At 46.9% G+C, this 15,943-nt stretch overlaps 1 protein-coding gene across 2 annotated transcripts in view; it reads left to right on the top strand.

Annotated features, from left to right (window-relative positions):
• SHQ1 (SHQ1, H/ACA ribonucleoprotein assembly factor) overlaps positions 1-15,721 on the top strand; it is a 325,608-nt gene extending 309,887 nt beyond the window's left edge. The window contains exon 14 of one of the 2 annotated variants that reach the window (XM_048226679.2): positions 14,492-15,721. In XM_048226679.2, the coding sequence (XP_048082636.1) occupies positions 14,492-14,566 (75 nt within the window). In that variant the 3' untranslated portion in view covers positions 14,567-15,721. The remainder of the gene's footprint in view (positions 1-14,491) is intronic. The other variant, XM_048226680.2, reaches the window with a different exon arrangement.
• Positions 15,722-15,943: the final 222 nt, after the last annotated feature.

The following is a 15,943-nucleotide window of genomic DNA, read 5'->3' as shown; positions in this document are numbered from 1 at the left end:
TAAACGGAATTTATCAGCACCCTTGAATAAATTGTGGCTAACCTGCCTTCTAAAAGAGCAGATTCATGTTACTTCCAGGGCTTTTGTTTTGCTGAGTGGCTTATGCAAATGCAGAGCCAGCCCAGTGGCTCCCAGTGATGAAGGGGAGGGAACACCCTATATTCCTTTCTGGCCCTCCTGTGCCCCTTCCCTGTCAATACTCACTCCGTGTGCGTTTCCTATAAATAAGACACTATAGCATCTATTCCTTGTGTTCCGATTTCCTTTGCTTAACATCATGTCTTGCACTCATCCGTGTAGCTGTGGATGGCAGCTGGGTGTTCTTTTTCGTTGCTCTGTAGTATTCTGGTGTGGCAAAATACCCTCCGTGTACCTGGCCTTTCTACACTTCATTTGGACCGTCCCCATTTTGTTATCACACACAAAGCTGCTGTGAACGTTTTTGTTCATGCCTTTTTGTGGGCATCACTCATTTCGCTTTTATGTGGGTTTTTAAAAATCTTGCTAAAGTAATTGTTTATTTCTGATAAAGTCATATATGTTCATTTAGAAAATGGGATATCCCAAAGGACAGGTTTTTGAAAAGTTGTCATCAATGTACATTCAATTTTGTCCTTGGCTTTTCTTTTCTTTTAAGTAGGCTCTGTGCCCAGTAAGGGGCTTGAACTCACGACGCTGAGATCAAGAGTGGCATGCTCTGCTGACTGAGCCAGCCAAGCACTCCTGTACTTGGCTTTTTCACTCCAAACACCCTGAGCGTTTTTTCATTATATTCCATATGGAAGGATCTTACCCTCTTTTTTTTTTTTCTTAACCTCTTTTTAATTCCTTTTGGCCTCATTCCTGGATAGGCCATCAGCTAATATTTGCGATGGTTCTGAGAAGGTTTTACCCAGAAGAGACCTGGAGATAGCTGGAGACCTATCCTATCCCCCACAATCCCCAGACAGATGCAGGCTGTCTAATGTGAGAACGCACTGGGTCAGGAGGGCAGATGCCTCCCTCCATCACCCCCGGACTGAACAATCACAAATGGACCTAACAAGGTGCAAGTACAGGCTGCAAATTGAGAAAAGAATGAGAAGTGCAGCTGTGAAATTGGAAAACAGAGTAATAGTAAATAGGGAGGCAAGCAATGAGTTTGGAAAGCAGTGTCGCTGCCCTCACTGAAAGTGTCTTGGACAGCTCACCCTGCACGTGATCGATTTCGGTGTTTCAGTTCTACAGGATCCCTCGATTCACGTTATCCTGGCAAAGAAAGTCACAGCACAAATGCAAACCTAATGCTTTCCCATCTCCTCCCTCTCTTGGTTCATCTCGAATATTGGCAAACTTTTTTCAATCCCTTGTTTGCATTCATTTTGCCAGTTACATTTGATCATAAACCTAAGTATCTGGAAGTACCTCTCTGTACTTGTTTCCTCATCTGTAAAATGGGGTGAGGGATGATCCCCTAACTCTTACAGCAGGGTTTTTCAACCTCAGCACTGTTGACATTTTGGGCCAGTTGATTCTCAGTCATAGGGCTGTCCTAAGCATCATGGGATGTGTGACCCACTAGGTGCCAGTAACAACACCCTCCCCTCAAGCTGATGAGCAAAAAGGTCTTCAGACATTGCCATATATTCCCAGGGGTTGAGGGGGAGGGCAATATAACTCACATTCGAGAAGAACTGGCTTAGAGTTACTATACGTATCACGTGAGACGATATCAGGAAAGTGCTTAGAAGAGTACCTGGCACTAAGGAAGCGCTCAGTGCTGATGAGGAGGTCCTAGAAATGTGGACCTGCGGCTGGGGCTACTTCACAAACCGATGTGCTCGTTCATGTATTTCATCGCTATTACTTTTTGCATCTTCTGTTGCACCCTTCTTAAAGTGCCATGGTTTAAAGGGCTTTTTTTTTTTTTTTTTTATGAGCGGTTCCTTTCTTTATAGGTACAAGTATCAGAAATAAAACTTAGAAGTACTGGCATTTGCAAGTGGCTTTTGAAACTGGAGAATGTCAAGGAAATGTAAATCATACTCTCTATGAGCAGGAGAGTGCCTTTTTCTGAAGCTTTTGCAACCATTAACTCATTGGACACCACGACAGTGTGTTCTAGCTGAGCCTAAACGCAGTTCCGAGCTTTGCTGTTTGAGGACAGCCTGGGCTGGAGAGAGACCGCAGGGTTGGTGCACACGGGGGGGGGGGGGGGGGGGGGGGGGGGGCATGGGGGTGTTCTTTGGTTTATTTCTTCCTGGTGGAAGGGGCAAGATTATTGTGGACTGGGAGACCTGAAGACAGATGAGGAAGACGGCGGGATGGTGTAGGTCCTTTCATGCAGCCTTAGGGAACTCAGTGACGAGAAGGGGCTTAGGACCGTGTTGCAGAAGAATACTGCCGCCAGATGCAGGGGAAGGGCAACCTTGCGTCAAGCTGTCTGCCACACACCCTGTCAGCTTGGGCTTCTTGAACCCGCATGCCCTCCAGAAAGGAGTCCAAGTGGTTTCAGGTTTCTTGCATGTCACACCCCACTCCCACCAGCAGACACGGAAAACACCAAGGTATGTGACTGGGACCTCTTCTCTGGTCTTTTGCCAGGCCCCTGAGGGCCTGTCCCCGCCCTTGGCGCAGTTCTGCCTTGATTCTGCCTAGAGTTCTACCTGCCCTGGGGGACCAAGGACACAGTTCTTTAAGTCCCTGGGGTCCCTGAGATGAGGCCCGTCAGCAGCAGTCTCCTCGGGTTACCGCTCTGAGACTGACAGCCACGCCCCCAGCCTGTCCCCAGGCTCCAGCCACGCCCGCAGCCACGCCCTTGGCTGTGACCACGCCCACAGCCTGTCCCCGGGCTCCAGCCACACTCACAGCCACGCCCACGGCTGCGGCCGCTCCGCCTGGACATTCCTCCTCACAGCTGCTTTCAGCCAAGTGGCTGCCACCAAGTTCCTGTGAAATGACTCATAGGAGACTGCTAACTTTGGGGGAAATCTCGTGCCTGCTTTATTTGTATGCTGTGGGGGCCAATACGGTGAGAGGCCACATAGCAACTGAACTCTAGAGCTTTCAAACTCTACGCTCAAAACGCCACATTTTAAAGACCCCTGCACACCCCTCTGTGCAATACGTTGGGACCCGCTCTGCGTCCTCTCTCTTTGAGTAGAAGAGAGGCCAGCCATGAGTACCCTGGCACAGTTTTATATCTTAGCGTGGCATTTGGGAGGGCACTCCCGAGTACCGCTGGACCTCCAAATGTGTCTGTGCAGCCCAGTAAAACTTAATTTCCATTCTGTCCCTTTGTCCCCGGGATCCTCACCAGATCGGGCTGTGCCAAAGCCAGCTCAGCCCTGAGAACCGTGCCATGGCCCTTGGAAGCCCTCAATATCCATTTGGACTGCCTGGCCAGCTCCTCCCTCTAGAACAAGAGCGCTCCAAGGTCATGGACTGTGTCTGCTTGGTCGTTGTTTACAGGGCAAAAATGATTGGCATACGAGTGTTCTCATTTCTTTCTCACCGTACCAGAGGCAGCCCTGAAGTTGACAGCCCATCTCCTCCCTCTTGCTGAAGAGACGGGTGAGAAACTGGGTTGATCTATAAAGAAATGGAGAGAGGAGGGCAGAGGAAAGTGTATAAATGAGGGCTTCCAAACTTGACCTGCATCAGAAGAACCACGTGGGGATCTTGCTAACATGCAGACTGTGATTCCGTAAATCTGGGGTGGAGCCTGACACTGCATTTCTAACACACTCCTGGGTGACAGAGATGCTGCTGGTGTTAGAACACACCCGCACAGCAAGGGCATACAGGACTGGATATCCAGGAGGGTTGCACCTAACGGGAGAGAGAAATCCCATAGAGTAGCTTTAGCATGTGAGAGAAATGGATAGAAAAGAAAAGGTTTGGTTTGGTTTGGTTTGGTTTTTATAAGTGTTGTCACAGCCTCTGTACTTGGCCCTCCTCATTCTCAAGAAATGCAAGGACATTGTTTGTCAACTGCCCAGCCTTGAGCCTGTCTTCTTCAGCTAATGGCTCTCCAATTATGTCTGACGGCATGGTTAGCCAGGTGGCCACCCCTCCCTGGCACGTGACTGTCAGTGAGGCCAATGAGGGCTCCTGCTCTGAAATCTGAATCATGGATTCAGGCCCAAAACCGAGAACAGTTGGAGTGTTCTCTTTCCAGCCAAGGCAGCTGGGTGAGATTTTTGAGCATTTTCTGCTGCCAAGAACCTTCTGGAGATGCTGGGTGCCTGATGGCTCCGTGCCTGAGTCTTTAGCCTTCCCTTTGCTCTAGAGTACTCTCCAGTATCCTTCCAAGAATTTCTTTTTTTTGCCTAGACCAGCCAGAGTCAGTTTCTGTTGCTTGCCATCAAAGCACCCTAACAGATATGCTATTTAACCAATATAACATTTTGAGCTATTATGGTGAAATAATGTTTCATTTCCCGACTCTGGTGGGGGGTCATTTTAATACCACTTCACCACTTAGGCTGAACCTATGGTTGCTGGTTTTAAACAGATTGCATTTGGAGTTCATGCCTAGCTCCGTGCCTGAGAGAAACACAGTAGGTGCTTGATGAATAGCCATAGAAAAAATGAGCAGTCACTTGACAGCATGTGCGCTGAGCCCTGGCATCTGTCAGTTGCCCCTGTGCCCAGGGAGATGTTAGATGGCCATCAAATACTAAAATAGCAACAGCTTATAGGAGAGCCTGTGTAAGCTTGTAGCAGCACTAGCTAATAAACTTCTGACATTTTCCCTGGATTTCCTTTCTCCATGTATCTTTTAAGAGCAAAGTGGTGTGGAAGGTCAGCAGGGAGCATGGTCTTTGTTCCATGAATGTATTGTGTTTCCATTAAAATAATCCCAGTTAAATGAGAAGCATGCCAGCATTTTCATTGTGGCCTTCCCAGTTCTAGCAGTCATTGTTAAAAAAGAGATAAACTCTCTATGTACTCTAAGGGCTAATAGCCCAGGCTGTAGAGGCAAAAAAAATCTACCATCCCAAGTGCGCTATGAACAAGCTATCCTTGGGCACGTGGCTTAAGTTTTCTGAGGCTCAGTTCCCTCATCTGTAAAATGGGCGTGGTATTAGCATCTTCCTCAGTGGGGTGTTATGAAGATTCAGTAAAGCAATGCCTATAAAGTACTTATGTGCACTAAGGCGATGCCTCTAAAGTGCCTGGATACTTGATAAGTGCAAGCTATTAATAAAATTCATTTTTCACTAAAGCCAGAACGTATAATTCTTCCCCCTCCTACTTTTAATAGAAGTCTTAAAAAAGGCATTTGATCCAATTATGGTAAAAAAAAAAATGTCGTACCCATGCGGAAAAGACAGAAAGAAAACATACTACAATTTGTAATGTTTGTCTATGGGTGTGACATTATGTATAATTTTTTTCTTCTTTTAGCTTTCTACGCCTTCCAGCTTCTTTTGCAGTGAACATGTACGTTACTTTTATAACCAGAAGAGAAGCCCTGACAAATGCTATCTTTAAAAAAGAAGGAAAATATTGAGGCAAACTGCAACATGATTTTGTAGAAACTGGGTAGGAAAAAAAATTCCCTGTTAGATGGAGAAATAGATGTTTTCTGGTCAAGAGCTTATTGGGAGGGAAATGACATCAATTTGGGTTCTCATCAGTTCGAGTGGCAAATCATAATGCAAAATGAAAGTACGTTCGGGGGAGCCGAACCCACACTGGGATTTTGCTGCCTGAATCATTAAGCTAGAAATGACCTCAGGAGGGCATGTGACCCCACCCCCTTCCCTCTCCTCGGGAAGGCTGACCCTGGGACTTTTCAGGACTCATGAGCAATGGTCCTATTTATAAGCCCTCTAGGAACTAACTCTACATACATTTCCTTCCTCCTAAGCTTCAGGCAGGCCCAATTCAGCTTTTGCAGGTGCCCTCAACTAATGATCTCCAACCTAGTTCTCCTTCTGCCTGGAAGAGGCCTGGGAATTGTCCCAGATCTTTTCTGTTTACCCTGGGTCCTTGCACAAAACCTCATCCCCCTGGAAGTCGGTTTTGTCACCTCTAAAAGAGGGATGAGAAGGGTTCGAAGAGATAGTGCAGAGCTGGGAGTTCGACGGGGCCATCTTGTCCTGCGACACAGCCCACGTGTTTAGCCATGTCCCTACCGCCCTGGGGGGACAGGGTGACACACAGAGGTAGCTTGTCTACAGGAAAGGTGACAGGTTTTTGGAGGTGGTGGTAGCAATCCTGGAAGAAGGAAGTGAGGGGTGGCTGGGAATGGGAGGAAGGGAGATTGGGGGAGGGGGTCCAGAGAAAAATGGAGGCAGCTCAGGAAATCAGTGGTCAGCAAGGGTTCACACAATGCAACAGAAACCCGTCACAGCAACCGCCAGGGAGCTCAAGAACCGAGCTGCTAGAGATTCCATTTTAACCAGCCTGCTGTTCAGGACTGTAATACCCCTCTCATTATCCACGAACTTTTAGGGGCCCAGCCTTGTGTTCATAATGCTTTGAGGCACGGAGGAAGTGAGCTGGTCCAGCAGTAACGGAGGGGGAGACCGGGTACGGCAGCCTCAAGAGCAGAGGATGAGGGTTAAGGACTTGGGAACAGTACGGACCAAAGCTGCAGTCCCCACTGATCAGACAGGGTAGAACTTTCCAGAAATCTGTGGAGTTTTAAAGGAGACTTGTCAAAGCACTGCAGTAGAGGCTGAAACCATTTTCCTGGTGTATTAAAGGGAAGAGTGATTACTGGATTTCGAAGAACTTGGGCTCTTCAAGGGGGAGGGGTCTGGATGACGGGTATTAGCAGTGTTAATATGAGTCGTAGTGAAGAGTATCACTATTATTACTGATATTTGTATTGGTATTGGTATATTCCTTCCCTTCCCTCAAGTCTTGAATTAGCTCTGGCATCCATTCTCCTGGGGCTGAATCAATGAACCACCACAAAGACCCTGCCTCCCTGCGTGTTGATGAGAGTGGCATGTGGTCTCAAATTAAACGCCCTCCTGGGACCAGAGAGATACACTTATTGCCCACACCCCCTCCATCCTCATCCCAGGTCACTTCATCATGAAAGGAAGTTAAATGGGGTTGGAATGAATTGCTCTTCCCGAAGCCGTGCGTGTAGGTCCCTAACCTTCCTAGACGGCTGCTGGCTGAAGGCTGGACCATCTGCTGCTGCCTAGCAGACCTCCAGACAATTTAATAGCTTAAGTAACAGTACGCTTGTATGCTCTCACACAGTTTCTGCCGGTCAGGAAATAGGGAGTGGCTTAGCTGGGCGGTTGTGGCCTGGGGTTGCTCAAGAAGTTACTGTCAAGATGTCACCCAGGGCTGCACTCCTCTGAAGGTTCGGGGACAAAGGCTCGGTTTCCAAGATGGCCCACTCACGTAGCTGGCAAGGTGGCGCTGGTAGTTAGCAGGAGCTTCCATTCCTCGCCCCCAAGGATCTCACTTGATCGTCCTCATGACATGGCAGCTAGTTTCCCCTTTCCCCCAGAATGACTGAGCCAAGAGAGAGTAAGGCAGAATCATAATACCTTTTATGACCTAGACTCAGAAGCACATGCTGTCATTTCTGCAATGTCCTGCCGGTCATAGAGGTCAGCTGTACGCACTGGGGGAGGGCATGAATACTGGGAGGTGAAAATCACAGGGGACCCCATCCAAGGCTGGCTTCCACCCTCCCCATCCCCCCCGACTCCAGTACCAACTGAGACCGACCATGTTACAACTCCCAGAATCACTGGTTTTTTCTTCTTTCTACATGAGTGTGAAATTGGCCAATTTTCAGTTACATGAATAATTGTAATGATAATCCCACTTGACATTACTGCATCATTTTCATCTTCTGGGAGCTATTACTGCTCCATGCTGCAAATGAGGAAATGAAGGCTCAGAGAAGTTCAATGACTTGCCCAGTGTCCCAAAGTTAGAAAGTTCTGGAAGGCTGAGAACTGAACTTGTGTGTTGTAGTTCCCAGCCCAATGTCCTTGTCATCACACTACACCATGCCAACCAGCCTCAAAGACACCACATGCCTCCTTATTTTCCAGGGCAAATGTGGATTAGAAAGCGATGGTAGTGTAGGAGACCTCATCTTTCTTTATTTGGAGAAAGCTATTATACAGGTGATCCATGCTCATTATGAAAAAATTAAGAAATAAAAATAATTTTTTAAAAAAGAAGAAAGGAGGGGCGCCTGGGTGACTCAGTGGGTTAAGCATCTGCCTTTGGCTTGGGTTATGATTCCGAGGTCCTGGGATTGAGCCCCTTGTTGGGGGGGGGGTCCCTGCTCAGCAGAGAGCCTGCTTCTCCCTCTCTCTCTCTGCTCCTCCCCCCACTTGTGCATGCGCACGTGCTCTCTCTTAAATAAATAAAATCTTAAAAAAGAAAAAAAGACATTCCCTCGTCGTTCTACTCACCCGAATCTACCACTGTTAATATCTTCGTATATTCCCCTAAGGACAAAGGAAATGGTTTTAGAGTACATCGCATTAATGGCATCTCCAGGGCAAATTGTGAAGGAAATCCCATCCTCAAGCTTCACCCGAGGAGAGGAAGGATGTGAAATGTGAAAGTCATGAGTGCAGCAGGCTGTGTGTGTGCGTGTGTGTGTGCACACATGTGCATGTGCCGGGTACTTCTCTGCCCAGACCAAGAGAGGGCTTGGCGCGTCAGCAGTTAGCCAAGTTGGCAGGGAATTTACTACAACTTCGTAGAGAGTGTTTCTTCAAATGAGAGGCAGAGCAGCTGTGACTTTAGCTGACAAAAGTGGCCTGCCCTCCAGTTTGGTTCAAGTTCCTGTAGGCAGGCGAAGGTTGATTACGTTTAATTCAATCCATTTGGTCTTCTGCTGAGGGATGGGGTCCTTGTGTGGTCCCCGGGCACTGCAAGATTCCCCTTCACCATTTTTCTTGCACATGAAATGTCTTATTTGTGACTGTCTTCCCAGTCCCTCCTGCAAGCAGAAGGGCAGCCCCAGAGAGGGGGTCTCATCTGCCTTGCTCACCTGCCTTTACCTTCCAGCACCTGTCTCACTGTCTGGCAGGTTGTACTCTCACAGCATGCTTGAATTGACTGCAGAATTTGGGAGTGTGCACAAGATAGTTGCTAGGGGCATCCATACGTGTCCGTAGAAAGAACTAGACCCCACTCAAGGGGGTAGTCAAAGTCCCGGCACCTTCTCTATGTCATCTGTTTGTAGCTCAGGGCCCCTCAAGGAGGTTGCCAGCACCTGGAAACGGAAAGGCTAGGTCCACATCTTCTCTTCCAAGAACTGCAAGAGGCATTCCAATGTATTGTGCACTTGTTTTGTCCCAAACTAGAAAGATCGAAGGACATTGACTCTTCGTCATTCTCACTCAATCTCAGCTTCTCAAGATTTCTCCCTTTAAGTGCAGTGTCAGGAGGCAGTGAGGGATGGGGTTATGAGCACCAGGCTTGGAGTCTCATGAAACAGGAATCCAGTGCCAGGTCATCTACATTTCAGCTGTGTGAGCTGCGGGAGTTTTGGTGACCTCTCTGAACTTCAGTGTCTTCATGGGTGAAATGGGAACAGTGAATGTGCCGTGTTGCACTGCTTAAATGAGATCAACGGGAAAGTTGTGAGTGCAGTGCTTTGGCACATTGTCTGTGTCTTAAGAATATTTGTGTTTCCCTCTGGGAAAATCCCTTTTCACCTTGAAAGTCAAAAAGCAGTGTCAGCCCTGCAGCCCCCAGGGTGTGTGCATGAGGAGTGCATTGAGAAATTCTGCCCATGGACGGCCGCCCACTGAATAGGGTCTCTATTCACTGATACAGAACTCTCTCCCTGTGAGATTGGGAGATGCTGGAGTACAACCGCAGGCGATGAGGCAGAGAGGCCATCGCAGAGTCCCAGGAGCACACTCCCAGCACCAGGCAGGACCCGTCAAGGCTGGAAAGGATACCTAACGTCCTAATGGAGAGTGTGGGCAGGCTCTCCCTAGAGGGGTCTTTTTTCTTCTGTTTGGGATGGGCCGGAGAGGTCCCGTCTCTGCTAAGAGTCCAGGTTTGGGGGCTGAAGTAGAAATCCTAGGAAGACCAAGGTTCCAGATGATAATCCCAGGACAGGGACGTTAGGGAGTGGATTAAGCATGTCCCCTGTGGTTTCTCTGCCAGTCTCCTGCTGGACTCCTTGCCTCCCTTTTGGCATCTTTCTTGTTAGAGGGCAACTTCTCTCCCCATCAAAACTTACCCACACCTGGACCAATTCTCTGAACCTAATTGTTTTGACAGTCAGACTCATATGAAAGAGTTATGGGGGTCACTGTTTGCAATATGTGATGACTTAAATTAACTAGGCGCTTCTTGAAGATACCACCTGCATTTTCTGTGCTGGAGGACTAGAAATCGTGCCCATTCTGCCTCCAGGATCTTCTGTCTTTCCATGGCGTCTGGGAGAGCGGTCATAAGGGTTAAGTGTTTATTATCTCTGATCTAGAGTGATCACTTAGCTCCATTTTATGAATGAGAAATCTAAGATTTTGAAGGCGAAATGACTTCTCCGAAGTCTCATGGTAACTTTGTCACAGAACCTTGGGGACATCTCTCCTGACCTCTTTCCATCTGCCTGTCCCTAATTCTAGAATCTTCCCACTCAAAATGTGATGTGTAGACCAGAGGCACTGGCATCACCTGGGAGCTTGTTAAAAATGCAGAATCTCAAATCCAACCCGAGACCTATTGAAATGAAATCTGCATTTTAACAAGATCCCCAGTTGATTTATATGCCATTTAGAATCTGAAAAGCACTGGTTTAGAACTCACATTTTTCCCCCATTTCCATTCTCATCATTACTTCAACCCCAAGGGTCCGTGAACCTCTGAGGCTGAATTTAGCCCAATCTCAACATATCATGTTCAAGGAGTCTGATGTCATTACACACGGCACAATTTTCCAGTGGAAAAGATTTCTGCCCAGTTTTCTGACATTTTTTTTTCCTTTATCTTATTTAAAATTCTAAAAAGCAAAGCCTCATTAATGGAGAGCTTTTTAGAATGGGCAGGAGAATCCACCACCTTGAACTTCTAGCAGGAAAGGTATGATAGACACTTAATAAATAATCATAACTGGGTGGTGACACGAGTGTGAAAGCACTTAGCAAATTATAAAGCGGTGCACGAATGTTCCTGATTATAATTCCCAGGCTGTAGGATCGCAGAACGAGATCCTTCATGAGCCCATTCAGGGTGAAAATGTTTCTCAAGAATATAATGTGAAACTTAAAGTTTTTTAATTATTCTCATTTTCTAGACATCTAAGGGGCTAAAACAGTGGTTGTGACCCCTGGCTATACATCAGAATCACTTGGGGGGAGCTTCATTTAGGAGCTTTATTTTTAAAATACGTAAGCCTGGGCTTGGCCCTTGACCCTATTTCTGGAGGTCCTGAGGGTCAGGGCTGGGCCATGGTTTATTTTAAAACCCTCCCAGGTGATTCTAATACACAGTGAGACTGGAGAGCCACTGAGCTGGAAAGTTGTTATTCCCAGGTTTATGGTAAATGAATGTGAGTGAGCATTTTCTCCATGTTTATGGTATGGCTCGAGTCCAAATTTTCTAATTTCTAAATCTTAATGATGATTAAACCACCAGGAGATACCCCCCCCCCAGATTTGAATACTAATGGCTGCTGATTCCCAACAGTATTAACTTGGTAACGACAATTTCGTTCATCCTTCCTTCTCTTACCACTTAACAGGGGTCAGCTGACCTTCATGGCGCCGGGGACTGACCTAGTCCCGACAGCCTATTTGTATGCAGGCTTGTACCCCGGTGTCAACACCAAATTCTCAAATTCCATGTGCTTTTTAGTCCAGTGCTGAGACATTTTGACAACACGGGTTTGAAAGAATATTGATGAGGGTCTAAGAGACCTAAGTTCTAGGCAATGTTCTTTCCTGGAGTTGTCTGATGTTGGGTCAGTTTCCTGCTGTGAAAAACGAGGGTGTTGGACCAGTGGTTATTGAATCTGGCTGACTGTCAGAGTCACCTGGAGGGCTTTACAAAACCACAGATTTCAAGGCCCCAGAGCTACCCGTTGAAACTTTTGGAGTGTGTGTGTGTGTGTGTGTGTGTGTGTGTGTGTAGGGAGGGCAGAGTGGGAGGCAGTGTTGGAAAGCAGGATTTTTTTTTTGGAAAGCGGGATTTTTTTAAAAAAGATTTATTTATTTGAGAGAGAGAGAGAGTGGGGGGAGGGGCAGAGGGACAGAATCTTCAAGCAGACTCTGAGCTAAGGGAGGAGCCTGATGCAGAGTACAGAGCCTGAAGGGGGGCTCCATCTCAGGACCCTGAGATCATGCATGACCTGAGCTGAAATCACAAGTCAGACGCTTAACCCACTGAGCCACCCAGGTGCCGCTGGAAAGCAGAATTTTTAAAAGAATCCTAAAATGGACTGGAAAATTAGCTGTTTGTGAGCCCTTGGACGAGATAAACTCCTAAATCCTTCTCTAAGAATCTACGACATTAGATCTAGTTGGTTAAGTTCCTCTATCAGAAGAAGCTGGTCTGGGGGCAGGGCCTGACCAGAGGGCTGGGTCTGCAGAAGGATAAAGCAGAACGGGCACAACAAGAAGTGTCATCTTTGACCACTGCCTGCGTGTGTCTCAAGACTCGCTGTTCTTATGGCTTCTGCTCAGGTCTTTTGGTCAGAGTCATATTGTTAAATGTCTAACGGCTGTCGTACCACATTACCTTTGAAAACCGTTGAAAAGGTGCTTTTTGGGAATGATGTTCTTAGAATAATTGTCCTCACTTATCCTGCTACCCACCTCATGTTGCTGCTGCTCCGAGTTTCACTGTGTAAAAGAATCTGGGATGTTTGTTTAAAATGAGGGCTCCAGGGCGCCTGGCTGGCCCGGTGGCTGGAACATGGGACTCCTGATCTTGGGGTCCTGAGTTCGAGCCCCGCACTGGGTGTAGAGCTTACTTAAACGAACAAACAAACAAACAAACAAAAAACAGGTTCCTGAGCATTTCCTCCGATTCTAATTCAGGAGATTTGGTTTGGGCCCAGAAACCTGCATTTTTATAAGCATTCTAAGGCATCCAAACTGCTCTTACTCTTCCTGAAAAACTTAGTTTGCAGCCTTTCTCAGGCTTCCTTTATGATAAGAGTCTCCTGAGTCCATCAACAAATGAATGGATCAAGTGTGACCCAGCTATAAAATGCAATAATCCTCAGCCAGAAAAAGAAGTGAAGTATGGAGAACGCGCTACGACATGCACGAGCCTTGAAAGCATTATAGTAAGTGGAAGTCAGATACAAAAGGCCACATCGTGTACAATTCCATTCATACGAAATGTCCAGAATAGGGAGAACCCATAGAGACAGGAAGTTGATCAGTGGTTGCCAGGGGCTTGGAGGGAGAGAGGAATGCAGAGTGAGTGCTAATGGATAGGGGTTTCTTTAAGGGTGATGAAATGTTCTCAGAAAGTGGTGATAGTTGCACAACTTTGTGAATATGTTTAAATCATTAAATTGTGTACTTTAAAAAGGTGAATGTTATGGCATGTGAATTCTATCTTTAGGAAGAGAAACAGGGGCACCTGGCAGTCTCAGTCAATAGAGCACGTGAGTCTTGATCTCAGGGTTGTGAGTTCGAGCCCCATGCTGAGTGTAGAGATTACTTAAAAAAACAAAATCTTTAAAAAAATACAAAAACCAACCAAACAAAAAACAACCTGAGCAGTTGTTTAAAAAAGCGGATTCCCAAGCCCTATCCAAGAGCTGCTAGTTAGCACCTCTAGGGAAGAACCTAAGAATCTGATTTTAATAAATGCCTCAAGTGATCCTTACCCTAAGGGAAGTTTAGGAGAAGCTCCTTGGAACACTGAAGGCCCGAGTCGCCCTTCTGCATGGACTCTTGAGCCTCCATCTGTGGTTGGCAGCCTCTCAGATGGTCCCCGTGATCCCTGCCTCCTAGTATTCTGCTCCCCTTGAGTGTAGACTGGGCTTGTTGACTCACTTCTAATGAATAGAGTACAATAGAAGTGATGGATATTACTTTCAATATTAGGTTTTTAAAAGATTAGGGCTTCCATCCAAAGAATATATACAAATGGCCAATAGCATATGAAAAGACACTCAATGCCATTCCTCAGTAGAGAAATGCAAATCAAAACCACAGTGGGATATCACCTCACGGCCATTAGGGTGGCCCCTATAAAACAAAACAACGGAAAATATTGTGTTGGTTAAAAGATGGTTAAAAGAAAAATTGTGGGGGTACCTGGGTGGCTCAGTCAGTTAAGCATCTGATTTTTGATTTTGATTTCCACTCAGATCGTGATCTCAGGGTCATGAGATTGAGCCCCACATTGGGCTCTGCACTGGGCGTGGAGCCTGCTTCAGATTCTCTGTCTCCCTCTCCCTCTGGCCCTCTCCTCCCCACCCCTCCCCTCAGGTGCTCTCTCTCTCTCTCTCTCTCTCAAAAAAAATTGTGGCTTCTATTGCAGGCTCTTGTTCTCTCTTGATAACACCCCCTCTGTTGTCCTCCAGCCCACGCTGTCTTTCAGATCCCCAGCTGTCACGTTGGGAGGACACTCAGGCATCCTATGGAGACCCACAAGGTGAGGAGCAGAGGCCTGCCGGTAACACCTTGGTGAACTTGGACGTGAATGTTCTGAAGCCTGCCAATATGTGAATAAACTTGAAAGTGCATCTTTACCCTCCCCAGTTGAACCTTCAGATAAATTGTAGCCCTTGCAAACAGCTTGACTGCAGCGTCACGAGAGACTCTGGGGTAGGAGCACTCAGCTGAGCTGCATCTGAATTCTGACACACCGAAGTTGTGACATAATGACAATTCATTGTTTTAAACTGCAAACTTTTGGGGTAATTCTCTATGCAGCAGTAGATAACTAATACACCATCAAATGCAGGGCACTGGCTGCAATCCTGTTTTTCAGGATATAAAACTGTGTGTATATTTTGGTAAGCCAAATAATGGGTCCCCCAAAATGTCCACATCCTAATCCCTGGAATGTGTAACTACGGTATGTTCCATGGCAAAAGGGACTGCAGATGTAATTAACATTACAAACTTTAGGGGCACCTGGGTGGCTCAGTTGGTTAAGTGTCTGACTTCGACTCAGGTCATATTCTCAGGATCCTGGGATTGAGCCCCACATCGGGCTCCCCACTCAGCAAGAAGTCTGCTTCTCCTTCTTCCTCTGTCCCTACCCGCCCCCCCCCCACCCTGTGCTCATGCTTTCTCTCTCTCTCTCTCAAAAAAAAAAAAAAAATAGTTACAAACTTTAAAATGATCCAAGTGGACCCAATCTAAGAGCATGAACCCTTGAAAGCAGAGAACTTTCTCTGGCCAGAGGTAGGAGAGATTTGGCAGAAGTAGAAGTTGGAGAGAGTCCAAGTGTGGGAGGGACCCCACCACTGACGGAGGGTGGTGGGCAATGTATAAAGCATGGAAATGAATGTGGGCAGCTTCTAGGAGCAAAGACCAGCACCCAGCTGACAGCCAGCGAGGAAAGAGGGACCTCAACCCCACATCTGTAAGGAGCTGAGTTCAACCAAAACTTGACTGAGCTTGGAAGTGATTCAGCCCGAAGTCTCCAAAAAGGAATGCAGCCCTGCTGACACCTTGATGTTGGCCTTGTGAAACCCAGAGCAGAGAAACCGATCCAGCCAACTGGGATTTCGGATCTACAGAGGTGGGATAATAAATCTCTATTACGTTCAGTCACAAAGTTTGGGGTAATTTGTTCTGGCAGCAATAGAAAACGCACGTATTTATGTGTATATGGTATTTATTGGTTTTCAGTGCCTTCCTACCAGGTAGCGTAGCTATGCAAATGGTGCACAGTGCTATTTATCATTTTCCACTTACCCTGCTGAGGCACTCATTCACTATCTTCGTGCCTCCCTGTACTGCATTGTTTTTCAAGGCTCTCTGGGAAAGACACTCCTTTTTCGGGAGCCTGGCGTCTGGCTGGG

Source organism: Ursus arctos, unplaced genomic scaffold, assembly GCF_023065955.2.
Source record: "Ursus arctos isolate Adak ecotype North America unplaced genomic scaffold, UrsArc2.0 scaffold_14, whole genome shotgun sequence".
Classification (NCBI taxonomy): Eukaryota; Metazoa; Chordata; class Mammalia; order Carnivora; family Ursidae; genus Ursus; species Ursus arctos.
The sequence above is the reverse complement of the archived record's forward strand: the minus strand, read 5'-3'. Positions and strand labels throughout refer to the sequence as shown.